The sequence below is a fragment of the Tasmannia lanceolata genome, unplaced genomic scaffold (genome assembly GCF_043159265.1).
Source record: "Tasmannia lanceolata isolate RefF3 unplaced genomic scaffold, GAP_Taslan_0.1 ptg000006l, whole genome shotgun sequence".
NCBI classification, from domain to species: domain Eukaryota; kingdom Viridiplantae; phylum Streptophyta; class Magnoliopsida; order Canellales; family Winteraceae; genus Tasmannia; species Tasmannia lanceolata.
This window is the reverse complement of record NW_027518683.1, coordinates 44901522-44928399: the sequence shown is the minus strand read 5'-3', so window position 1 is coordinate 44928399 and position 26878 is coordinate 44901522. Positions and strand designations below refer to the sequence as shown.

Here is a 26878-nt window from a genome sequence, read left to right as displayed (position 1 = left end):
ACCCGGATCCAAACGCCATCAGTAGTGAGAGTCATGGATGAGAGGTCTTTAAAGTGGTAGACTTAAATTTGCCTGGAAAATTTGAGGAATGGAAAAGACGTACTTTTGGTCCTCTTAAGAAGGAAGATATTATTGCCAAACTCAGGGTCATTGAGGAGGTATTGAAGAAAGAATCTTGGATGCAACTTCTATTACTCGAAGAATCGTTTTAGGTGGGGTGCTTGACAAAGAGACAACACTCAAAATTCTGTGGCTGAAAGAAGGGGATGGGGATACCTCTTTTTTCACATAATGGCTTCTTCTACATCTTGTAGAAATACCATATGAGGAATTTGGGTAGATGGCCTCTTTATTGGGAATGAATCGGCTATGGCAGAAGCTAACATCAACTTCTTTTTTTATGTTGTTTGTGGGGGGTAGCGGTTGGTGTCCTAAGATTGACAGGTTATCTTCTAGGAGTATTTCTGACCCGGAAAGGATCTGCCTTGACAAGGATTTTGAGGAAGAAGTTGAATGGTTTTTTTTGTTTTCCCCTATGGATCATCATGACAAAGTTCCCTGGTCCTGATGGTTTTACTATGACCTACCAAGAGGTGTGAGGATAGATTAAAGATGATAGTTTTGAGGTCGGGAAGCGATATCTACACTATCTTCCTTTGATATTCACACTCCTCTCTTTAATTTAAACTTCTCATATTGGCTGTTATCGTTTCCAAAAGCTATTTAGATATCTTTAAAAATGATGTTGACATACAGCATAGCACCTGTGATCAATTGTGTTATGAACATATAGGCCTCATCTTCCTTACATCTCTTTTTATCAGGATGATCTGTTTTTGTACGTATTTTTTTTGGGAAATGTATGGCCTAGCTCTTTGATCTTTGGAACCCAACCTGCCGCTTATTCTGATAGACCAAAACTGATAGACGCAGTTCAGGTAATTTTAATTTCTGCTCTACGACCATTTGATTTTGGAATGTAAGTCATTGTTTATGCATTCGAGGAAATTGTGCATGCTACAGGTTGTATCTCCATTTGATGGACAAATTCAAAATAAAGGGATTAAAAAAAAAGAATATTTATCTATATTTACCGACGGTCAGGACCGTCGGTGATTTCAACAATGAAAGTGCAGCCATATCCTATTCAACGACGTTTTGTGAGTGTCAGTCTTATCACCGACTGTGGACCCCGATCCGGGAGAGAGGTGGGGGACGAGCCCCCAGCGACCTCTTGGATCATCCACACGTGAAGGAAAGTTCTACCAAGGAACTCTCGAAACAGGTGCCACCCTCATAGCATAGCACGAGTGGCGATATAAAAGAGATACCTCTCGATTCGGGAACAAGTCCGGATTCAAAACGTACCTAAACAAACTCAGAGTCACCATCCATGGTATACGGCCATGGATCCTTAAACAAACTGTATACCATGGATAATCAGAAATGAATGGGTTCGTGCCTGATTACGAATGGAGAAGGTTTGAAGAGCACCCCAAATTTGCCCGAGTGCGAACACTTGGTCTCTTATACCATTTTTATTAATTTCAAGGAATTTTGGGCAAAATCATGTGAAATGGGAACAATTTTTAGGAGTCGTCTACCTAAGCATGCATTTTCTGAGAATAGAAATAATAAGCATACAAAAAATAAATGAAAGAAGTGTGCCACCTAAACATAGCTAGATTATGAGTGACATTCCTAATGAGTGTCTAAGTTCTGGTGGACAAACACATGCAAGTTACAGCTAAAGGTATAGGATCAGTACAAGAAAGTAAGAAAACATATCAAAACATACAATAACAACACAACAAATCCTAAGACTCTAAACGATTTGATCCGAGTCTTCGGATGGTCTGATGTTCATCCAAAGAAGCGTACGTATCCCCGCCTCCACAAGAATCAGAGTCGCATAGTTCTTCGCGCCTATTCTAAGCTATGGTGCGTAAGACACATAGACCTCTATCCTAGACTCGATCTAAAAGATCGGACTAGTTATTAAAGTTTCTTGTACGATTATTTAAATTCCAGTGAATTGCGGATTTTAGGACACCCTATATGCCCTAACTAAATGCAGATTAGCCCTAAGCTAATGCAGGTGGTTCTTACAACCTATGTGTAACTAGGCTGTGTTTCCTAAGGAAAACAAAGGGTGGACTAACATATCCTATTCTAGTAATCAGTCGGCGATGTGGATCGCCAGCTGACCAGACGGAATCGTTCCTATAACTCTAGGACAGACCCCTAACTCTAAAACAAGCACACAACAAACAAACAATCAAACACCCTATCAAAAAGAAACTCCTAACTCTAAAACTCTCTATCTAGGAGAAACTCCTAACTTTAGAGGAAGATCTTTTGAAAACAAGGTTTTAAAGGTTTTTGAATGAGGTTTAAAACATTATTTACAAAAAGTTTGGCTGGACTTGGGATTTGGATCCCAAGCTGCACTACGTACCTCGTGGAAGAGGATCAAGCCAACGTAGTTCGAAACATATTTCGAGATAAGACACTAAACAAGCAAACAAGTGCGATTCACAAACAAGTAAACTAGCGTGCTCACAAACAGGTACACCAGCGTGGTCACAAACAAGTAAACTAGCATGATCACAAAACAAATGAAACACCAATCGGATAAAACATGTCTAAAGGGAATATCTGAAAGACTTGGAAAGTCTTCTAAAATGAAGAGAAATGGATGCTACAGGATTTAAACAATTTCTCCTAAAAGAAGGGCTTGGGATGACTCCTTCATCGCCCTTGCAATGATAGGGTTCTAATATCTAATGGTGACTAAAAGACTAAGAAAATCTAGTAAATAAAGAGGAGAGTACTACCTGGACCGAGTAAGTCCCCTAAAGATTGGGCTTGGACTAATGCCTTCATCGCCCCCACCATTCGCAGCCCCTGCACCTTCATCTTCCACTATCATTTCATCCTCCTCAAATGACAAAGACCCAACATCCACAGAAACAACCAACGACTTCCTATGCAACCTCAACCTGCAAATAGTCGCCTGCGTCACTCCCCTACACCTCTTCACCTTCAGCTTCACTAAATTGGGGCAACCCAATGCGACAACCTCTATCCCACCATCAGAGACAGGGCAATTCTTAACACACAGCTTCTTCAGTGAAGTAAATTTAGCAGCCACAAAGCCCATCTCAGAATCTCCAATTGACTCTGTGTTGCAGAACGCCATCCTCTCAAGGACCGGGCAGTTCAAGGCGAGGGCATTTAGCGAGAGAACCGTAATGGGCACACCCATAAGCACAACCTCCTGCAATTGGGAACACTTGGTGGCCATTGCCATCACCCCCTCATCCCCAACAATGTTCCGTATGCCAAATTTGCTGCAGGCATCAATGTGAAGCTTCCTCAGCTTCCTATAGGAATTCCCAATGGCTGAAAATCCGGCATCAGTACAATCTGAAACCCGGCTAACATATAATACCTCGAGGTCGAAACACACAGAGGAGATAGCAAAAATGCCAGCATCAGTGAGTTGCATATTCTCCATCTGAATCTCAATTAAACTGCACTGTAAATTCCCCAAAATTGGATCCCAATCCCCTGAGCTCCGACACACGATAAGGGTCTTCAATCCCTTGGATGAAGATAGTAGGGATGCGAAAAGCCGAGCGTTGTGTAGGTCTTTCAAACACAACCTCTCAAGACTATAATTACCATACGAATTGTATAACCCTTTCTTCTTCTAGGTAGAGTTTTTCTTCATTAAAATCATTCAATTCAAATTCACCCAGCTGTGTATTCTGAGCATCCAATTTCCTCAGCCTCATCAGAGTAAGATCTTGAGACCGGCGGCAATTCGCAAGAACAGAGTTCAAACCCTTAGCACCAAAGGTACAAGAAGCACAATAAAGCTTAGAGAGAGATTTACAGAGGAGAGAGAAATTACAGAGCCCTTCATCTGAGAGCTCGACGCAACCCTTGAGCTTGAGCTTCTTAAGCGAAGTGAGACCGCTTCCGATCAAAGCTAGGGCATCATCATCAATACTAAGAAGCTTTCTAGAGCATTTGAGAGAGAGAACAGAAACAGAATCAAAACGAGAGATCATGTCACTCGGAGCTTGCCGGAGCTAGCTGGAGAATGGCCGGAGAAAGGAAAATCCGATCGGAAAAATTAGGTGAAGAAATTCTGATTTCTAACTAGAAAAAACGAAATTGCAGGGCTTCCAAAACAGATCTAAGAAGGCAAAGTGAATCAACAACTTATAATGGAGGAAAATCAAAGACAAGGTCTCGGCCGAAGCTCTGGCAAGCTCGCCGGAGAAGACGAAGTTAGGGTTTGAAGCAGATTTTCTTTCGTTTGGGTTTTTTCTCTGCTAGGGCTTTCTTTTGAAACGAAAAAATGAGAGCCTCTTCTTTCTTTTTCTTTTTTTTTCTGTTTTTTATAACCTTGAAAGGTTGCTGATAATGGCACCCCATTAATTGATGAACGCACAAAATTTTTATGGGCGCACAAACATTTCGATGGGCGCACGAATCGGCTCCGTCCCAGACGAGCTAATTCACCCCCCTTGCTTCAGATATTCCATAATATGAATAATTCACTCCCCTTCATTGCTTACACTATGCTTACTGCATCGCCTCGCTGGCTGAGCGAATGAGCTCAGATCTCGACGAAATTTTGTGAGGATCTGGACGGGACCCTAATCTACGCTGGGGTTAAATTTGGGGCATCCACTCACTCATTGGACGGGGTTTTGCACAATCAACACGAACTTGGGTCCGGTCAAAATGGGGTGTCTACACCGACGCTCCAAAAACGTCGCTGAATAGCATATTCACCAATGGTCAGTAACCGTCGGTGTACTTACCAACGCTCCAAAAACGACAGTAAATATACGTATCCAAAGGCCCACTTGGGATTTATTGACGGTCGTGACCGTCGGTGTAATATTATATACACCTACGGTTTCTTAAAGCGTCGGCGATTACCTTAAAAGCAACGTCTGATTTTTATTTATAACGACGTTCATAAACGCCGGTATAAATGGTATCACCGACGTTTTAGGCACGGTAGCATACATTTAGGCACGGTAGCATCAGTGACGTTCACTAAAAGTGTCGGTGTAAGTTACACCGACGTTCATTGGTATATACACCGACGGTCATGACCGTCGGTGAATGTCCCTTTTCTTGTAGTGGCGGTTACAAGCAATAGGCCCTTCCTCAACTTTTCTTCCTAAACGCCTCAACCTAACCCTAACGGATTCTCCATTGCTTGAATTTAATGCGTTAAAACCTCTATACATTATAAGATCTGATGGAAACAACCTTCCTTCCCCACCTATTCCACTATCTCTTCTATTCGTCCTTGACACCTCCTCTCCTGCATCCAGAGATCAGCAATGAGAAGATAAAAAAAGAGGTTAGTTATTTCATTTCAGTACTTTTTTTTTTTTTTTCAATTTTCGTCTTTGCAAGATCCATTTGAAAGGATTTGTGCAACTTCCTTTCGACCCTTTATCTATATTAAAGGGTGCAATCTTGCTTTCTCTATAATAGTAGTGTAAAACGTCGGGCAGGGATTTCTTTTAATATATTTTTGTTTTGTATTTTTATTTATGAAATATTTTTTTTCCAATTCATCTTTGAGAACCACATTCTAACAGATTGGGGTAAAGATCAGAAGCCACGATGCAACCAGGATGTACATGAGGCCAGCATCGACCACAATCAACCCTCTCCTCCGATTAAGATGCAATCAGTATTTTTTTTATTTTGGGCAGTTCAAGCGCCGCAATTTCCAGAGAGTTTCGGGTTTCAGTTGCTTGGATTGCAAACGACATGGCATGACGACGATACTTAAGCAGCAACTGCGACACCACTACAAGGGGCCGCATGAAAGGGTAGCGGAGCGGTGAGTTCATTCAAGCATGGATGCAGCCCAGTCGTCATAACGATATTAATGATATTTTTAAAATGTTGGCTAATACTACAGTTTTAGGTGGTTTTAAACCACCCAAAGGGAAGGTACTGTTAATATTTTGTTTATAAATTTTGCCTCTTTTTCATTTGTTCTCCAGGTGTATTACATTTGGATGTGAAATTTCACAGCAGCTCGATAAGTTTCTTTGACACTTTTTGCTTAAGTCCCTTTCACTCAATTATATTCCTCTCTTTGAAGCTCCGAAACTTTGGGGATGCAAGTAACGAAGTTGGATCCTCTCGCTACTTCACGTTTGTAAATACATATGTATAGAAGAGGCAATGATGAAATAGTTTTCCACAATGCTTTTATCAACATCACATTGCATTTTAATGGTTGTAATACAGATTATAATTCCAACAAAATCGAGTGGCAAGAGTGATGGGGCACAAATACGGCGTCGCCCCCAGATATCGCCACGTGTCATCCATGCACAAGTAACGCACAGATCATCATGAAGAAAGGCGTGGTAAAATGGCAAGACCGTACGATCGCGACACGTGTCGTCTTCCCGCCATCCAGGCCTCATCATCACAGACTATGGAAGGAAGCAACCGGCGAAGCATGCGCGCCGGAATGGCACACGCGCCGGCGAAGCAGGGGAACGGCCCAATCTCGCAAAGGATGGTTTTCTTTCCATAATGATGAAAAGGTCTGCCCGTCTCCCTTTAAAAAGGGAGGAAAGGAAAGAGGGGAAGGAGGCAGATTCTCAGAAAAGTTTCCCCCATTCACAACTCCACAAAAACAACCGAAAAAAGAGGCGTGGCAACGACGGAGGAGATTAGGGACTTGATCCCACTCTCCCTGCTAGTCCCCTCCGACCCACTCATTCCCACCCAGAAAAGAACCGCGCGTTTTGGTCCTGGTAACCCTGATCAAACTCCCTTCCTCTCCTCGCTGTCCTTTATATTGATTGGTCGAAGGATCTGACTTGGGTGTCGAAGTGGTCGTCCGGGACCCACCCCGGATCCCCTGACCCCTTTGTTTGTGATTGCAGACCCCGCGGAGGCCCTCTACCGGCCGCGCGATCGCAGACCCGGATTCAGACGCCATCATATTGGCGCCATCCGTGGGACTCGTCGAGTACTGAACGTCATATGGCGATGAGAAACCACACCCAACAGCAAGAGATAGGAGTAATGACCAGAAGTCAGGCCCAACACGCGCAGACCCACGCCTCGAGCTCCCGGGAGCCAGATTCGCCGCCCTCGGGCCGGCGCAACCCCTCCTCCATCACACCGCAAATGGTCCCCACCATGAAAATGTTCAACGAACTCCGTCAAGAGCTACTCCAGTGCTTACCCCCGCCGGAGCCCCCGGCATCGGGGAGGCCCCCGACAGCACACGACCAGACAGAGGCCTACGAGGGTGATGAGGAACGGCCGGAAGAACACCACCCACGGCGAAGACGAACACCAGCCCGCCGAACGCCCTCCCCATCGGCCAACAGTCCCTTACCCCCGCTGCAAGGGGACACCAACGACCCGACGGAAAGCAAGCAATGTTCAGCCGCGCCCCCCCTTTTCGGCCGGCTCACCATCAGGAACTGCCCCCCGCCCGGACCGAAGAGGTGGCAACCTCAGCGCAACCCGCAGGGCCAGACCCAATAGCAGACCTACAAAGGCAAATCCGGGAAGTTAGGTTGGAAATGAAAAAACCCTATGCCCACGGCATCCTCGATGAATGGGAAAAAGAAACTACGTCCCCATTCACCTCTGAGGTCTTAAAAACCCCGGTGGAGGCAGGGATAGACCTTTCCCGCTTCGGTCTGTATGACGGAAGCACAGACCCCCTCGAATTCCTCCAAACTTTCAAAAGGGTAATGACGCTCCGAGGCGTGTCGGACGGATTTATGTGCAGAGCCTTTGCCTCCCTATTAAGAAAAACCGCTAACGACTGGTACATGAGATTGGAGCCCGACTCCATCGCGTCCTTCCACGAGTTCGGAAGAAAGTTCAACGCAAGGTTCGCCAGCAACCGCCTACGCCACGATCCGGCGGATGCCCTCTTAGCCCTCAGACAAGGGAAGAACGAGACCCTAAGAGACTTCATGTTGAAGTTTAACGCTGAACTGGCCCAACTCCCCAACATAGACGTCCAAATAGCGGTCGCGACACTGAAGCACGCAACCATCGATCCGAACCTCATGCTACACCTCACCCTCAAGCCACCTCGGGACCTGCAGGAACTAGAATCCAAGGCAGATAAGTTCGTGCGAGCAGAAGAGGCCTGTGTACGGGAGAGGAGCCGACCCGGTCCTGAGGAAAGAAAAGGCAACGATGGCCTAAAGCCACCAAGGCCACGAGCCGGGGAAGGGTCTGCCAACCGGAACGCCATCCCCGTCTTCGAAAGGCTCGGAAGCGCCCCCCTAAAGGTCCCCCTCTCCCATGTGCTGCTCACCATCAGAGATCAGGGTCTCCTGACCCCCCCCCAAAAGAATGGCCACGAACCCCAAGAAGCGGTCCATTAAAAAGTTCTGCGAGTTTCACGGAGACCACGGCCACGAGACCGACCATTGTTTCCACCTCCGGCTCCAGTTAGAAAAACTGGCAGAGAAGGGGCACCTAAACCAATATCTCTGGAACCCCATTGAAAGCTCTCACGAGGCCCCCCGCCGCGACGACCAGTCCAGAGATAAGCGCCCGACGCGCAGCAGCCGTCGGTCGGAAAATCGGCACCGGTCTGGTAGCCAGCGCCGATCCGATAGCCGACACCGCTCCCCTAGCAGATGCCGCTCCCGCAGCCGACATCGATCGCGCAGCCGGCACGACTCGCACCACCACCAGCGCCCCAAGAGGGAGGAGCCGGTCAAACAGGCTAGGGAAGAGCCACCCGCCATCATTGGAAAAATCAATGTCATCGCGGGTGGGCCCGCAGCCGGAGGACCGACGACGGCCGGCCGACAAGCGTACGCAGAACGGGTGTTCTCCATGGACATACCTTCCAAAAAGGCCCGAACAGATCCACCCCGACAAAACCAGATCATCACCTTTTCCAACAAAGACCTCGACGGGCTACAGGTCCCGCACAACGACGCACTGGTCGTCAGGCTAGTCGTCGCCAACTTCGACGTAGGGAAGATTCTGGTTGACACGGGAAGCTCCGTCAACGTATTACACTTCGGTACCTTCGAGGAAATGAAACTGGGCCGAGAGAGGTTAGGACCCGCAGAATACTCCATCTACGGGTTCTCCGGGGCATCTGTGCGGGTCAATGGCAAAATCGACTTACCCGTGACCTTCGGGACATACCCCCTCCAGAAAACCGTCCTGACCACCTTCATGGTTGTGGATATACCTTTCACTTACAGCGCCATTATTGGGCGCCCCGCTCTAAGAGATTTAGGAGCAGTAGTCTCCACCCCTCACCTCAAGATGAAATTCCCCACTCCTACCGGAGTAGGGGAGGTCCGGGGGCAGCAAATGATAGCACGCCAGTGCTATGCAGCCAGCCTCAGAGGGACCAACGCCCCGGCCGAAAACTTCACGATCGGCAGTGAAGACCCCCGGCAGCGGGCCCGCACAATCAGAGGAGAGCCCGCCAAGGAGCTAGACTCCATCCCTATAGCCCAAGATCAGCCGGAGAGACAAGTCCGGATCAGTCCCCTACTTCCAGACCCACCCCATTGTGCTTTTGACCGACCAACCCCTGAGGAAAATTCTCCAAAAACCGGAGACCTCGGGCAGGATGGTAAGTTGGGCCGTCGAGCTGGGAGAATTCGACATACAGGTCCGACCGAGGCCGGCTATTAAATCTCAAGCCCTTGCTGATTTTATAGTGGAATATACGGCCCCGGAAGCAGAACCAGTAACAATTGAAAATAGCGAGCGCCCCACCGAGCAGACAGCTCGCGAAGACATGGCGCCGGGCCCAGCGGAACAGAGCGACGAGGTCCACTGGACCCTGCACATTGACGGCTCAGCAGGTAAAACAGGGCACGGGGCGGGAGTTGTCCTACGCGGCCCTGAAGGGTTCGTACTAGAATACGCCCTCCGGCTAGATTTCAAAGCCTCCAACAACGAGGCCGAATACGAAGCCTTACTGGCAGGGTTGAGTCTAGCCGCGGAGCTCGGCGCGGGAAAATTAAAAGTCCATAGCGACTCCCAGGTCGTCGTTAACCAAGTGAACAGAATATACGAGGCCAAGGGCTTCAGAATGAAGAGATACCTTCAGAAGGTAAAAGAGAAGCTGCAGGGAATGGGAGAGGTAGAGATCCTCCAGGTACCGCGAGACATGGACAATCGAGCGGACGCATTGTCGAAAATGGCCGCCAAAGAGACCCATGACTTCGGCACCGTGCTCACAGAAATACTGCCCTACCCCAGCATCGACGAAGTGCAAGTCTTGGAGATTCCACCTGGACCAAACTGGATGGACCCCATCATGCGGTACCTGAAAGACGGGATACTGCCCGCAGGTAAGCTGGAGGCCCGGCGCCTAGCCGCAAGAGCCGCCTACTACGTGGTCCACGGGCCCAGGCTCTACAAACGGTCATATACGTGGCCGTACCTCCGATGCCTGGTACCCTCCGAATCAGAGTACGCGCTACAAGAAGTACATGAAGGGATCTGCGGAGACCATGGAGGCGGCAGAACTCTGGCTCAGAAAATCGTGAGGCACGGCTACTTTTGGCCTACGATCCTCAGGGACGCCAAGGAGTTCGTCAAAAAATGCAGCCCATGCCAAAGGTACGCGACCACCCCCCGCTAACCGGCCACGCCGTACACTGCAATGGCAGGGCCTCTACCTTTCACCATGTGAGGCATGGATCTACTCGGACCCTTCCCAAAAGCCCCCCGGGGACATACAATGTTGTACGTAGCCATCAACTACTTTACCAAATGGGTCGAGGTCAAAGCCGTAGCAAAACCCAGTTCGAAAACGACGGAGAAGTTCATTTATCACGACATAGTCTGCCGTTTCGGCATTCCAAAGACACTTGTGACGGACAACGGTCCCCAGTTCGCAAGTGCTGAATTCAGCAAATTCTGTGACAGCCTAAGCATCGAACACCGTTTCGCCTCCGTAGCACACCCACAGGCCAACGGGCAGGTAGAGGTAACTAACAGGATCTTGCTTCAGAGCCTCAAGAAGCGATTGGGAGAGGCCGGGAAAAACTGGGTAGAGGCGCTCCCTAGCGTCCTCTGGGCCTATCGAACGATGCCACGGACTGCAACTGGAGAATCCCCTTTTAGCTTAACCTTCGGGGCCGAAGCGGTCATCCCGCTAGAAATTGGCCTCTCCAACTTCCGCACGGAAAATTATGACGAACAAGGAAACTCCGAACTCCTCCGGAACACCCTCGACCTCGTGCTGGAAAAAAGAGAGCAGGCCTTCCTCCGAACCGCCTCCTACCAGCAAAGAGTGGCGCGGTACTACAACGCCCGAGTAAAAAAGCGCTCGGTAAAACCCGGAGATTTAGTGCTGCGGCGGGCGGAGGTATCCGATCCCCGCAACGTCGGGAAACTCGCACCCAAATGGGAAGGACCATACAGGGTCGTTCGGGCACTCCGCCCCGGGGCCTACCAACTAGAACGCCTCGACGGGACCCCAGTCCCTCGAAGTTGGAGCATGGACAACCTCCGACAGTTTTACCAGTAAAGAGATAGGGTAAGTTCCGTGTTTTTCCTTTAAGGCATGACAAGTGTTTTGTTTGTTTCTCTTTTGTGTTTTAGAAGCAAAGATGTATTCTCCTCCTTAAAAGAATCAATGGAATAGCGTTTCTACCTAAACCGCACGCATCTCCACTTTCCGGCCCATGATAAATAAGGGACCCGAAAGAAGACAGGGAGTGAGACAGAGGTAGCATCGGGGCCGATCCCCTCGAGAATACCCTAGAACGCTCCCCATGAAAAAAAAGACCTCCCCTCTAAGGGCAGGCGGGACCCATTAACCCCGAACTGATCACTCGAGGGGAAGATAGTCCTTCTATAAAACAAAAAAAAGACGCCCTACGGGGTGCACTAGGAGTACTCTAGCCAACAAAGATCACAACTCAAATAGCCCAAGAAGCCATACCGAAAACTCAAAGAGCTCGCGGCACATCACGTATAAAGAAGAGAAAGATAGTTCAAATGTTATTACAAACCAGATACGTCAATAAGACCAAAAAAAAGGAGAAAGCAAACTCCCCAAGGCATCCGAGCATTATTAAGCCCCCTCAGAAGTCTCGGCAACCGCGGGATCTACCAGGGCGGCCACCTCCTCCTCGGCCGACCCCGGTACTCCCACCGATGCTGGCGAAAGACCCTCTGAAGCGCCTCCCTCTGCCTCATGCATCAGCTTGTCCAGAGGGAAGGAAGGATCAACCTCGCGGACACGCCGCCGGCATTCGGCAAATGCGTCTATCTCAACATCCACGCTGAACGCGGCCGCCGCGGCCTTGAGAAACTCCTCAGAGTAGCGCCATTCCTCCCGCGCCTTCGCCAGTTCCCTGGCATGCGTTCGTTTAGCCACCACCAGTTTGTCCGTCGCGCGGCTTCTCCCTTCCACAGTCACTCGGAGGTCTTCCCGAAGTCGAGCAATGGTATCATAGAAAGTCACTTTCTCCGCCTGGGCTTTGTCCAAATCCTCACTCAGCTGCCGGACTCGCGCCTCGTCCTCAAGCATGCACTGCACCATCCTCCTGGCATAGCTTTGGGACTGCGAAAACAAGCCACCAGAAAATTTCCAACAAAAAGAAAAAAAAACAAAGGGAATGAAGTACAATAAAAAAAAAAACCGGCCACCCGGTACTTACGCAAGACGTTGATTGAAAATAATGAGCCCCCAGGGCCCTACGATCAAAGCTCTCCAACTCAGCCTCGTCGCCAGGGAGAGCAGTTGTCACCCCTAGCTCCACCGCAACCCGAGGATTCGCGAGGACGCTATCCTCGACGCCGATCTTCCAGTCAGGTTTGAACATCTCTCCCCGCACCTGGAGACACTGCGGCGAAAGCTCCGCCCGCTCTAGAAGAAGCTTGGTCATGACCGCCCCCTCCATCCGACTTGGCACGTCCTCCTGTCGAGCGCCAAAAGGGACAGCCCTCTTGGTGGAAGGTTCCAACTCCGGAGGAGAAGACCTAACCACCCACTTTCCTCCGACCCTTCGGCCAGAGGGGCTGGAAGGCACGGATGCCAGAAGCCTCGCTTGCGACCGGCCCAGCCTGGCCGCGGCCATAAAATCGGAAGAGATTTTCTTGCGGCTCTCCGGATCTTTTGTCGTCGCCGCAACCTCCTTCCCCTTGCCAGCATCGCCAGGAGAAGACATACTTCCTGCCAAAAACAGGAGAACAACAATCGCTCAGAACGAAGGGAAACAGCAACAAAAGAAGAAAAAAAAGGGGGGGGGGGTCTCACCGCGATGGCTGGCAGAACTCTCCCCCGTTCCCTCACCCATACGGCGGTCCCTCCTATCCTCAGCTCCCAGCAAACCAAGCCTCCTCAGGCCCCTTTCCCATCTGAACTCGAAAACATCAATAGCCTCCCCAGGGGCGAGCTTCCCCAAGTCAAACTTGTTGTAATCAGACTCGTCGGGAAGGGACTTCCTCCGCCACTCAACGGAACGCCTCCAAGAGTGAGGAAAGTCCCAGCCAACGTCCGATGGAGGGGTGATGAACACATACTCCTCCTTCCACCTCTTGATGGAAGAAGGAAAGTTGAAATTCCAAGGGTGGTCCCGAATTGGCAACTAATGAGGAGGTAAAATTAGCTTGCTTACAAGTTTTAACCTTTTGAAAAACTCCTAAACCAATTTTAAAGATTAAGGAATCAAAGATGAAAATTAAGCATATAAGTTAAATCCTAAGTGCAGTACAAATTCAAATCAAGAGATAAGAGAGAGTGCACCCGAGATTTAAAGTGGTTCGGTCCTCCAACGTGAGGCCTACTCCACTCCACCAACCAAACCCGTTGATGGCTTCACTAAGGATTCCTTTACTGGCGAGGAATCAACCCAATTACAATTTGGTTCGGCTCCGCCTCGCAAGACTTGCCACGAACCGGAGAAAGCTCCTCGTCTCCTTGCACTCACTCTTGGGATGGCTCCGCGTCCCTTCGCACTCGCCCAATTACAATCTTTTGAATAAGAAAGAAAGAACAAAGAAAAAAATCCCTCACAAGGGTTTACAATGTTTGTAGAAGATGTACAAATTGAAGCCTATGATCCAAATCCTAATCTTGGATGATGAGAGGCATAAACAAGCTTTAATCACTCTTTGGATGTTCAAATGAAGTTTAAGAGTGTTAGGATTGATGATTTGGGTGTTTAGAATGCCCATATTTATAGAAGAACCAAAATATGACCGTTCAGTGGCATTGTTGTAAGTTCTGAAAAATTCCCAACGGCTCAAAATCCGACCGTTATAGTGTTCTCGGAGTTCCGAGAACATTTCTCGGAGTTACAAGAAAATTCTCGGAGTTCCGAGAAAAATCTCAGAGTTCCGGGAATACACACAGAAGTTGGAAAAATGTCTACTGGACCATTTCTCGGAGCTCCGAGGAATCTCTCGGAGTTCCGAGAAGCCTATGAAATGCAGATTTTCAATTCAAGTTTTTGGGCTTCCAACTTTATACTAACTTGGGATTGTTATGAGGGTTCCAAAGTGTTGGAACACCACAAAGTCAATCTCTTATATATTTAGGGTGTGTGTGTGTGATTACTTATTTATGCCTTTTAAGATCTAAACTAGGTTTGGATCATTTACAATCTAACATGACTTGATCTTCAATGCTATGCTTCAAGTCTTCATTTGTCTTGGATTATGATGTCTTTGGCCTTCATGATGTGGTCCAATGAGATCTTCTTGGCCTCAATCCAAGCAATGTTGTCTTAACACCAATGTGATCTACAACTTAAACAATCAAACACATTAGTGATCTTAAATCACTTGTGTATTGGAATCATCAAAATAAGATGGGAATGCCAAGGTGGAAACCATTGGGCTTACAATCTCCCCATTTTTTATGATGACAAGCACAAGAGATTTTCCAATTAAAAGCACATATATTTCCTTACATTAGATTTCTCTCCCCCTTTAGCATCAATCAAAAAGATTGGGGTAAAGAAAAACAAAGGGATGAAGTATTCAATTTAAAGCTCCCCCTTTTTCAAGGAAAAAGACAAAACTAGAACTCCCTCTATTTTGAATTTTTATTCAACACAAGAGGGGATTTTTAAACTTCTCATAAAAAGATTTTCAATTTAATAGCTTAAGCCCCTAATCTAAGCATATATGATGAAAATCATATGGGGGCTTTGGGAACCCAAGCCTTCTTGGGTCCACCACTATCCCTAATCTTAGATGCACATTGGAATTGGTAATGACCATGAATTCCACAAAAATGGCATCTAACATGAGGGTTAGACAAACTAGTCCTATCATAAAATGCATGAGTAGGTTTATGACTAGCTTTCTTTAAGATTATGTCAATTATTTTGTCACCATTTAGGAATCCATGGAGACATAATCTTAACCTTTCATTTTCATTATGAAGATGGGTTATTTGATTTAAAGAATCATTAAATTCATCTTCATAAGATTTGGAAGAGCTTGCCATATTTTGAAATTGTGCTAATTGGCAAGTTTTCTCATCCAAACAACCCTTAAGGGTTTTAATCTCAAGTTTAAATTTTCAATTTGGGCTTGAGATTTAGATATGGAAGAGGATGACTCATTTTTCAAAACATCAAGTTCATTTTCTAATTTAGAAATAGATTTTTTAAGAACTTTGTTTTTTAAAATTTGAGAATGTAAAGTAGAGCACAATTCATCATAGGATATTTTTTCACTATCACTACTTGATGAATAACAAGAGGGGTTAGAGTTTACCTCAACTTCATGGGAGAGAGCCATGAGGCAAAGATCATCCTTCTTTTCGTCCCCTTCGCTTGAGCTTTTGCCCGAGGTGCTCAAGGCATCCCAACCGGCGGCAAGAGCCTTGTGCTTCTTCCAATCCTTCTTCTTTCCCTTGTACCTCGAGGAAGATGACTTGAGAAGTGGACACTACGGTTTTATGTGTCCCGTCTTCTTGCAATTGTAACATCTTATAGCTCCCTCAACTTCACTTTCTTCTTTCTTCTTCTTTTTATCCTTCTTATGTTTCTTTCTCCATAAGCTTTTAAACTTTCTTAAAGATTCTTCTTCATCGCTATCCGCTTCGCTAGAGGATGATGAGTTCGCTTTGGAGGCTTTTAGAGCTAGAGATCGACTCTCTTTTTCTTTCGGCTTCTTCTCCTCTTGTCGGCTAGTGAGGAGCATCTCATGGGTGATGAGAGATCCTACAAGCTCCTCCATAGTTAGCGTTTTGAGATTCTTTGATTCTTGTATTGCGGTTACCTTTGGATCCCAATATGGAGGAAGAGACCTAAGCAACTTACTCACAAGCTCATCAGTAGGATAAGATTTACCAAGATTGGCTAATTCATTAGAAATTTTAGAAAATCGAGTATACATTTCGGAAATACTTTCATGTTGATCCATTCTAAACATTTCATATTTGCTCTTTAACAAGTTTATTTTGGAATCTTTAACTTGTGATGTTCCCTCATGGGTAACGGCAAGTGTATCCCAAATAATCTTGGCGGAATCAAAAAGAGCAACTCGATTAAACTCCTCCGTAGATAAGACGCAAAACAAAGAATTTATAGCTTTGTAATTTAAATTTGCATGCCTTTTCTCTACCGTATTCCATTCTTCAAATGGTGTGGAAGGCAAAGTGTAGCCATTTTCTACAATATGCCAAAGTTCCACATCTATCGAAAGAAGATATATGCGCATCCTTGTCTTCCAATATCCATAGTTGGACCCATCAAAGAAAGGATGTCTAGTTGTGGAATGGCCCTCAGGAAGACTGGTTCCATTTTTGTCTGCCATTTCACAATTAGAAAAGTTGCCAAAGATCTTATGATCTTTCCCTCGTTGAAATTTTAAAGAAAAATTTACCAAAGATTTTTAGAAAAGAAAATCTTTTAAGAGCCTTTGCTCTGATACCAAATGAAATTCCAAGGGTGGTCCCGAATTGGCAACTAATGAGGAGGTAAAATTAGCTTGCTTACAAGTTTTAACCTTTTGAAAAACTCCTAAACCAATTTTAAATATTAAGGAATCAAAGATGAAAATTAAGCATATAAGTTAAATCCTAAGTGCAGTACAAATTCAAATCAAGAGATAAGAGAGAGTGCACCCGAGATTTAAAGTGGTTCGGTCCTCCAACGTGAGGTCTACTCCACTCCACCAACCAAACCCGTTGATGGCTTCACTAAGGATTCCTTTACTGGCGAGGAATCAACCCAATTACAATTTGGTTCGGCTCCGCCTCGCAAGACTTGCCACGAACCAGAGAAAGCTCTGCGTCTCCTTGCACTCGCTCTTGGGATGGCTCCGCGTCCCTTCGCACTCGCCCAATTACAATCTTTTGAATAAGAAAGAAAGAACAAAGAAAGAAATCCCTCATAAAGGTTTACAATGTTTGTAGAAGATGTACAAATTGAAGCCTATGATCCAAATCATAATCTTGGATGATGAGAGGCATAAACAAGCTTTGATCACTCTTTGGATGTTCAAATGAAGTTTAAGAGTGTTAGGATTGATGATTAGGGTGTTTAGAATGCCCATATTTATAGAAGAACCAAAATATGACCGTTCAGTGGCATTGTTGTAATTTCTGGAAAATTCCCAACGGCTCAAAATCCGACCGTTATAGTGTTCTCGGAGTTCCGGGAATACACACAGAAGTTGGAAAAATGTCTACTGGACCATTTCTCGGAGCTCCGAGGAATCTCTCGGAGTTCCGAGCTCGGAGCTCCGAGGAATCCCTCGGAGTTCCGAGAAGCCTATGAAATGCAGATTTTCAATTCAAGTTTTTGGGCTTCCAACTTTATACTAACTTGGGATTGTTATGAGGGTTCGAAAGTGTTGGAACACCACAAAGTCAATCTCTTATATATTTAGGGTGTGTGTGTGATTACTTATTTATGCCTTTTAAGATCTAAACTAGGTTTGGATCATTTACAATCTAACATGACTTGATCTTCAATGCTATGCTTCAAGTCTTCATTTGTCTTGGATTATGATGTCTTTGGCCTTCATGATGTGGTCCGATGAGATCTTCTTGGCCTCAATCCAAGCAATGTTGTCTTAACACCAATGTGATCTACAACTTAAACAATCAAACACATTAGTGATCTTAAATCACTTGTGTATTGGAATCATCAAAATAAGATGGGAATGCCAAGGTGGAAACCATTGGGCTTACACAAGTTCACTGCAATTTTCACCTGAGGGCGCTAGGTCAGATATAACCAGCTGTCCTCCCCCTTCACCAACGGGCTAAGGGCAACGCAGGCCCGGAGCAGCGGAAGGGTGGGCTGAACCTTATGAAGACCCGCCTTGGCCACAAAGGCCAAGAGAGTGCGCCAACTATTAGGCGCCAGTTGGGAGGGGGCCACCCGGTAAAACTCGAGGGCCTCTACTATAATATCCAGGAGCGGGAACCTGACCCCCGCCTGAAAAGCCTCCACGTAGAAAGCAACCTCCTCCACTGTGGTACCTTCACACACCCCCTCTACAAAGGATGGAACCCTAATCCCGTAACCATCGGGAATATGAAACTCCCTCCTAATCCTCTCCTCCGCCCCTTCCCCCAAGGTGCTCCTAAAACACGTCACCTGGCCGAGACGAATAACGGCACCAGACCGGATGTCCCTAATCTCCGCCTCACGAGCGGTAGAAACTCGAGCAGGAGATTCCAAAGGAGCGGCCCCCACCGATGACCCAGAAGCCCCGGAGCTGTCTCTCAACTCCGTACGCTGCCGCGCGTCTCGAAAGTCGCCGCCCCCTCCCTCCAACAACAACCGCCTCCTTTTTCCTGGCGAAGCCCTCTCCACTACTTCTACCGACTCAGAAGAGGGACTCTGAGGAACAGTCGCGATAGACATCGTAAACTATCAAATGTCGAATGAAATAAAGACACAAGACTCACCGGGAGAGGGTTGGTGAAGAGCAATACGCAAATAAATCGTCGCGGAAGAAAACCCGTTTCACCAGAGGAAGACGAAGAAATAAGACAAAGAAGAAAATTCCCCAAAAGGCTTTGAAAAGGGCTAGAGTTTCGACACGCGTATATTGATTTCCCTCCTTTTCTAATCCGATGGGACGCGCACACGTGGCGCCGATTGGGGAACCCGAGGGAACCGCCAAAGGTCGAAGCGCCGTAATGAAAAGACGTCGCTACCCCTACCGCTAAGCGACTTCCCCAGCAAGCCATCCCTAAATCCTCCCCACGTACAATGGCAAAGGGCTCAGGACCCATCACAGGGGCACGGCCGAACAAACCCACCAGATGGGAGAAACCCAAGCACATGCAAAAAGGGCTCAGGACCCATCATAGGGGCACGGCCAAACAAACCCACCAGATGGAAAAAACCCAAGTGCACGGAAAAAGGGCTCGGAGCCCTTCACAAGGGCCCGTCATACAGTCCCACCCGACGGAAAAACCCAAATGGCTCAGCCACGGTGCAGATAAAGAGAATGCATGAAATACAAGTCCGAAATGCAAAAAGAAGCCATTCATAACCATTTTTCCTCTGGCCCGTAGGCCCACAAAAAGGGGAAGGAAAGCAAAGACAAAAAAAGATCGGGCGCGCAGGCCCGGGTCCCGAAGACCCCAAAAAAAACAAACAAGGAAAGAAGGGGGGGAAAGGGAGGAATCCCTCTAAATATTCCCCACATTCCGCCCCCCCTCCGACCTAAAGCGACTGGCCACTGAAAGAGTTCTCCGCGTCAGAAAGCTCCCTATCAGTACGTTCCCCCTCCGAAGAACTCTCCCAGTCCGGATCCGCCAGGCCCGCCGCCCTCTGGTCATTCAACCACCTGTGGACCCCGATCCGAGAGAGGCGGCGGGGGACGTGTCCCACACTAGCAGTCTCACTGGATCATCCACGTGAATGGAGAGCTCTACCAAGGAACTCTCGAAAGAAGTGCCTCTCACAGCATGAGTGGCGATATAAAAGGTGAGATACCTCTCGATTCGGGGACTAGCCCAAATTCGAGGCGTACCTTAAACAAAGAAGAGTCGCCATCCAAGGAAGTGGGCCAAGGATCCCATACTATGCTCTGTTGCAACGGATAACCAGAGATTATAAAAAGAGGGTTCGTGCCTGGTTACGAATTCGGAAGGTCGAAAGAGCACCTCATCCGCCCAAGTGCAAACACCGGGTCTCTTATGCCATTTATTTAATAATTTTGAAGAGTTTTGGGCGAAAGTCATATGAAATGGGAACGAATATCTCTGAGAAGACGTCTATCTAATCATGCATGTCTCGGAGATGAATAATAAGCACACCTAAAAGAAATGAAATAAGTGTCGCCTAAGAATAACTAGGTTATGAGTGTCATACCTAATTGGTTTCTGAGTTCTGGTGTGCAAACACATGCATGCTACAGCTAAAGGTATAAGATCTGTACATGAAAGTAAGAAAACACAGCAAAACACACACTTCAATTCTATACATGACTGGACAAAATGAGTCATAACTCTAATGCGACCTGACTCGGACCAAGATGGTCGTCCATCTCAGCTGCTCTACGTATCCCGGCCTCGGGAAGAATCGGAGTCAACGTAGTTCGATGCCCTATTCTAAACTACTATGCCTAACCATCTAGAACTGCTATCCTAGACTCGATCCACTAGACTCGACTGATTTTAAAGCTTTTTGTACAATTGCTTAAGTTCATGTGAATTGTAATTTTTAGGACTCTATATGCCCTAACTAATGCAAGTTGGTTAGCCTTACGCTAATGCAGGTGGGCCCTACATCCCATATGTATCTAGGCTGTGCAACCTAATGAAAACCATGGGCTGACTATATGCTTCCTAGTCTAGCCATCAGTTCGACTAAGTGTCTAACCGATCAACTTGAGGCCTCCTAACTCTAGGGACACTCACGCGACGGGACACACCATATCAACAAATCAGGACAGACATCTAACTCTAAAACACCCTAAATAGCTAGGACAGACTCCTAACTCTAGGGGAAGATCTTTTTTGAAAAGGGTTTGAATATTTTTTAAATTTTGAAAGGTTTGAAATGTTTATTTTTAAAGGTTTGGCTGGACTTGGGATGTGGATCCCAAGCTGCACTACGTACCCTGTTGAAAGGGATCAAGCCAACGTAGTTCGGAACAGATTTCCTAACTACTCCTAATGACTCAAGATTTTTGAGATTTTTGGTTTTTTATATGTTTTTTATGTTTTTGACACAAGAGGATTAAATCCTATCATCATAAGGGCAGGACGGACTCCTGAATATCCCACAAAGGTTGGACAGCATCCTATGCTTTGCGGGGGAAAAATGACAGAAACACGACTTTGCAAGGGTTGGACAGCATCCTATGCCTTGCAAGAGCGGGTAAAAACACATGATTTGATGAAAGGTTGGATGGAATCCTAACCCCTATGATGATAGAATTTGATTCCTGAACAAGAGGACTGACTCTCTAGACTAAGGACGGATTCCTATGCTAGTGGACTATCAAACTAAGATAAAGCTCAGAAGTAATAAGGAAAAAGAGACCTTGTGCATATTTGGCAAAGGTAAAACACCCAGCCGGGCCGGGCAGCTACCTAGCCCTAGGGTGCAACAAATGTGCAACCCAATACCCATAAGGGTAGGGGTATGATGCCAAGCCGAGTAGAGTGTTCTCCCAAAACCAAACGACGCACAAAGAGGAGGTTTAGCAAGAGAATGAGACTGGGTAAATCTCTTAGACACAGAGGTAGGATAGAGAAAAATGCTAGCAAAACTGGGCAAGTCTTCTAAGCACAAGAATGGGCTCCAAGAGCGGTGCTGACGAGACATGGCATGTCTCCTAAGGGTGAACTCACTAATGAGACAAAGCTTGTCTCTAAAGAGTATAACTTTTCTTACATGAGACATAGCCTGTCTCCCTAAGTTGGGGCTCTAAATGACAATGTTTAAGGGTATCTCAAAAGACTGGGCACGTCTTAAAAACAAACGAGGGGAGGGCTACTCGGACTAAGAGAGTCCCCTAAGGATGGGCTTAGGCTAGCGCCTTCATCGCCCTTGCAATGAGAGGGGTTTCTAATATCTAAAGAAAAATTAACATAAATCTATAAGACTGTATTAATCTATCAAAGAAAGAAGAAAAACCTATCAGATAATCGCAAATTCCATTCTATTCTTATAAAAATAAATCAAGTGCTGAGCAAAGAATAATTTTCAATAAAAAAAAATACACAATCTTTAGCAATCATAAAATGATAAACAACATTAATTAGTCCAGACCAGCCGCTGGATAGCCTAATAAAGTAAAAGAAAACAATATCAAACACTTCTATGCCCAACCACAAACACCACCCCAATATGGGGATGAAATCAGATGATGCTAAAGTAATCATCTGATATCATATACACATGATAATATTTCTATATCCCGCCTTGAGATCAGACAGTACTCATGTCGATAATATCGAATAGAGTAGTCATCTGATCTCCTTCTTCCTATTAAACAATTTATTTAAATAAAAAGGAATGAGTATAATAAGCTTTGAGATAATCTCACCTGAACAATCCATTTATTACCGTCTTCGAACCCTAACTCAAAGCTTAGTATGAAAGAGAAGTACTAAATTTATAATAGAAACTTCTTGTGCTAACCCTTAAAAACTTGAGATATATGATATAGTAAAAACAATAAAGCATACATTAACCATTTTTTTGAAATATACGCATAGCATATGCAGGCAAAACCAATGAAGAAACCACCAGATTTCAGGGAAAATGTGAGATGAAAAAATGCATGTCAAGATGAATCATAGAAAACATGAGAACTGCATGGTACAAGGATCACGTATTCATGTAATGTATCATAGAAACCAACCTGTAGACACCCCATTTTGATTCGTTTTAATCAACAAAGAAGTTAGTGTGATGTTGTCGAATTCTAGTGTTTTCCATTCCCGTGTTCGTCCCTTATGCTTTCTCAATCTTTCCGATCTATTCTGCAATGTTCCGCATTTTTCTTTTCGCTAGTGTTGAGGATGGTTATTCAGGAGAATCCAAGCTAGGGGAGAATTCAGACCCATTCGGTGGGCCCGCATTGGACATTTATTGGAGCTTGGACCGTCGGTGGGCCCGTATCGGATATTTGTTTAAATTTGGATCAATCAAGGGGCCCGCATATTGTTTCAATGAAAATAAGTGTTAAACCTTCTTCGATCCAACACCTAAAGATGATCATCAAGAGAACGGTCAAGATCTCAGAGAAGTCGTTTTAACAACCAATTTTGAAATTATCATCAGGTTGAGTTACTCGGGTCAGCCCATTGAAATGATTTAGGAGGACACAACCTACTTAGGTAGGGGACCCATCAATTGGATGGTCTGGATCGTCATAGAGGAATGATTTAAGGGGGCACAACCAATTTACATTGCGACCCACCATTTGAACGGTCAAGATCATCAATTGTCGCCCATCAAATGGACGGTTCGGATCATCAAATGGGAGTGATTTAAAAATGGGGTAACATATTCACATTTTGATCTATTGGATGGTTTGGATCAGCCCATAGGATTGATTAGTGGAGCACAAATTAAATCACATCGCAGCCCACTATTTGAACGGTCAAGATCATCAATTGTCGCCCATCAAATGGACAGTTCGGATCATCAAATGGGAGTGATTTAAAAATAGGGTAACATATTCACATTTTGATCTATTGGATGGCTTGGATCAGCCCATAGGATTGATTAGCGGAGCACAAATTAAATCACAATGTCGCCCATCAAATGAACGGTTCCGATCATACTTTGGAGTGGGGCATATGATTTTATGCACAATTGGGAATTTGGTCACATATGGGACCCACTTGGGTTATCTTTTACCTACTCAAAAGGATTTTAAAAAAACATGCATGGGGCCACACACATGTCAAAATTCAATGTCCACAATGGTGGCCACCTACCATGGAATATGTCCACAATGGTGGCCACCTACCATGGAATAAGTCCACAATGGTGGCCACCACCCTCCCATTCCTTTGCTATAAATGGTTCAATGAGGGTGAGTAAGAGGACAACTCATTTCTCTTCTATCATGAGTTCTAACAAAGTGGCTATGTGGGGTTGAAAAGAAAAAAAGAAAGAAAAAGAAACAAGAAAAGAAGAAAAAGAAACAAAAAAGAAGGAAAAAGAGAAAGAAAGCGGAAGCGATCGCACGGAGGCGGGATTTTCGAGTTTTTCGGCTCTCGGATTCGGCGAGGATTTCGATCACAGGTAGGTACACCGTTCTCGGAATTTTTTTAGAATTATTTGGTATATTTTCGGATTTTTGCATGATTTTTAACAAAGAAAACTAAACGTTATACTAAACAGATTCCAAAAATAATGAAATTTCGTGGGAAAATAATATGATAATGATACATTCTACCATGAATTTGTGAGAATTTTTGGATTTTGTTTGGTATATAATTTTATGCTTTCTTTGAAAATCAGCAGATTTTGGGGGAATTTTTACTGACATCAGATCACAAAGAAAATTCTTAAAATTTTTACAGTAGTCTTATATTTCAAATTTCTTGCTTCTATAAAAGTTTCAATTACTTTGGATCTTGTTTTACATGGGATGTAGTGTTAATTCATAATCTGGTCTAACAATTGAAAAATCCGAAACTGATAGTAAATAGTTTTTTAAATTCATGAAAATCTCACAGCATGCTAATTTCACTTATATCTTACTAATGTAGAAATTTCATGGAATTTAGATTTCTATTTCTAGTAGTTTCTGTGTTATTTTTGCAATCTGGTCAATTAATTGTTAAATCAAAATTAAATATGAGCTTAATGTAAAAATCTGTAAAAATCTTCCAGCAAGCTACATCTCATCATATCTTGCTTCTGTATAAGTTTCAACTCATTTCGAATTCGTTTGCAACAATTTCACTTGTAAAATCACTCATATGCTTAAAATTGATAAAATCCATTGAAAATCCGAAATTAATTGAAAATCACCTGAAAATCTCTAAAGAACCTTAAATCTTTGTCATATATTAAATCCTTAATCCATTGAAACAGAAATCTTAGGATCTTTAGATTTCCCTGGAAAAATGGCCAATGCATCCATAATCGTATCCCAATTGCAACCGATCTTTGACAATTTGAATACTTAAGCTATAGCACGTTGTTGGCTCCGAGGTTCACTGTCCACGAAAATCCTGAGATATGCCAGGCAATAAGATGCTATAACCTAAGTATTAAATTGCGCAAGGAAAGAGCGCACGATTCCCTTCCTTGGATGCTATCCTGGGCCGAAACTGGTGAACCCTAGAACCATTGGTAATCCTTGAATGTCCAAAAACTGAAAATCCTTGAAATCTAAAATTCATTAACCTCGAGAATTTAAATCGATTTGTCTTGTGTCTCTCGGAACCATTGGATTATGGTTTCCGTCTTAAGAACCATTAGAGCCCACTTTAGGAACACTGGTGTCGTGTCGTGTCCTAAGTTTTAGGGAGTCTTAGAGTTAGGAGTCCAGCCTCATCACAGACGTTTGCTATGTATAGCAACCGTGCCATAGGTTTAGTTACACTAGTCACCCAATCTTTTCCCTAGGACAAGCCTAGTTACCTAGGATGTAGATTACCTGCATTAGTCTAAGGGACAACTTGCATTTAGATAAGAATCATATAGCATCTTCGATGAAATCCTAAGATAATAAAATCCTCAACTTGAATTAAATAACTTTTCTTAAAACTGTTGAAACAGTCAATCCCGTCTAGATCGGTGTCCTAGTTGAGTTAGGCATATGTAGCTTAGCTTAAGTGCACCGAACTACGTCGACTCTGATCCCAGTGAGGCTTGGGTACGTAGGCAGCTTGGATGTCTGATGGCATACCACCCGCGAGTCGGCACCACAACAAATTGTGGTGTTTTGTATATTAATTTTCTTGTAAATGCTTAATCAAATCACTTAGGACTTTCCATGAAATTAGAATTTTAGGAGAACTTTCACTTAGATTGAATCCAGACAAATTAATAAATCAAGATACACATTTAGGATTCACATTGAAATTAGATGTTAGGATGCATGTCACTTAGTTCGCACTTTAACATAGAGTTGAATGAGCCATTTAAAATAAATTTAAAAGAGTTAGCTTTTGGAATCGAAGACCGATTATCGGGCAGGAATGGTGCATGTGGTGGATAACTCCCCATACCTTCCATTCTCGTAACCAGGTAGCGAGTCTAGATTTCTGGTTAATTTCGGGTCCTAGATCCCACATCTAGGTGGCGACTCTGTCATTCTCTTTCGTGTGGAGTTCGGATTGCCTTAGTGATCCCAAGTTCACATGAAAGATGAATTCAAATCAATATTAAAATGCACACGCCAATCGCGTGGATACGAGAGACCAAGAGAGGAGGCGCGGCGGCTCACGCCCCACCCCTCTCGCGGGATCCGGGTACCACAGTTTGGCGACTCTGCTGGGGATCACCTAACTTCATTAAAATTTCAAAAGATAATTCATTTGAATTTAATTTAACTGGCTCATAAAAACTCTATACTTGTTAGATTAGTTTGTCTTGTTTTATTTTCTCATCACCTTTTACTTGAACTTAATCTAACAAAACCTGAAGGCATCATAGATTGCGCAAACATATTGCACACACTTACATCACTTGCATCTAAACCCTTGCATCTCACGTGCACACACGTCCTATTTTAGGAACCCGGAGTGTTATCTAGCATGGTTGACTGGGATTTCATCACCTGGTGCCTCTGTGCTAGAGAAGCATTCCACCCTTAGCCTAGTACCTTTATGGTACGTAAACGGATCTCTTGTTCACGTACTGATACGCCGGACACTGGTACAGTATATCGAACAGGGATTCGCGCTAAGGGAACTCTTGGCCTTACCCCTAGATTA

General features: G+C 45.1%; 1 protein-coding gene and 1 pseudogene across 1 annotated transcript; one reads left to right on the top strand and one right to left on the bottom strand.

Moving 5' to 3' along the window:
- Positions 1-2833: 2833 nt before the first annotated feature.
- On the bottom strand, positions 2834-4079 carry LOC143879074 (F-box protein SKIP2 pseudogene; annotated as a pseudogene).
- A 3525-nt stretch (positions 4080-7604) lies between these two features.
- Positions 7605-8426, top strand: LOC143879073 (uncharacterized). Its single transcript, XM_077381266.1, has one exon. The coding sequence runs from the start codon at positions 7605-7607 to the stop codon at positions 8424-8426; it is 822 nt and encodes a 273-aa protein (XP_077237381.1).
- The last annotated feature ends 18452 nt before the right edge of the window (positions 8427-26878 follow it).

Bases quoted from the DNA above. Each gene is read 5' to 3' on its own strand.
- LOC143879073 (XM_077381266.1), top strand. From the start codon at position 7,605: ATGAAAAAACCCTATGCCCACGGCATCCTCGATGAATGGGAAAAAGAA.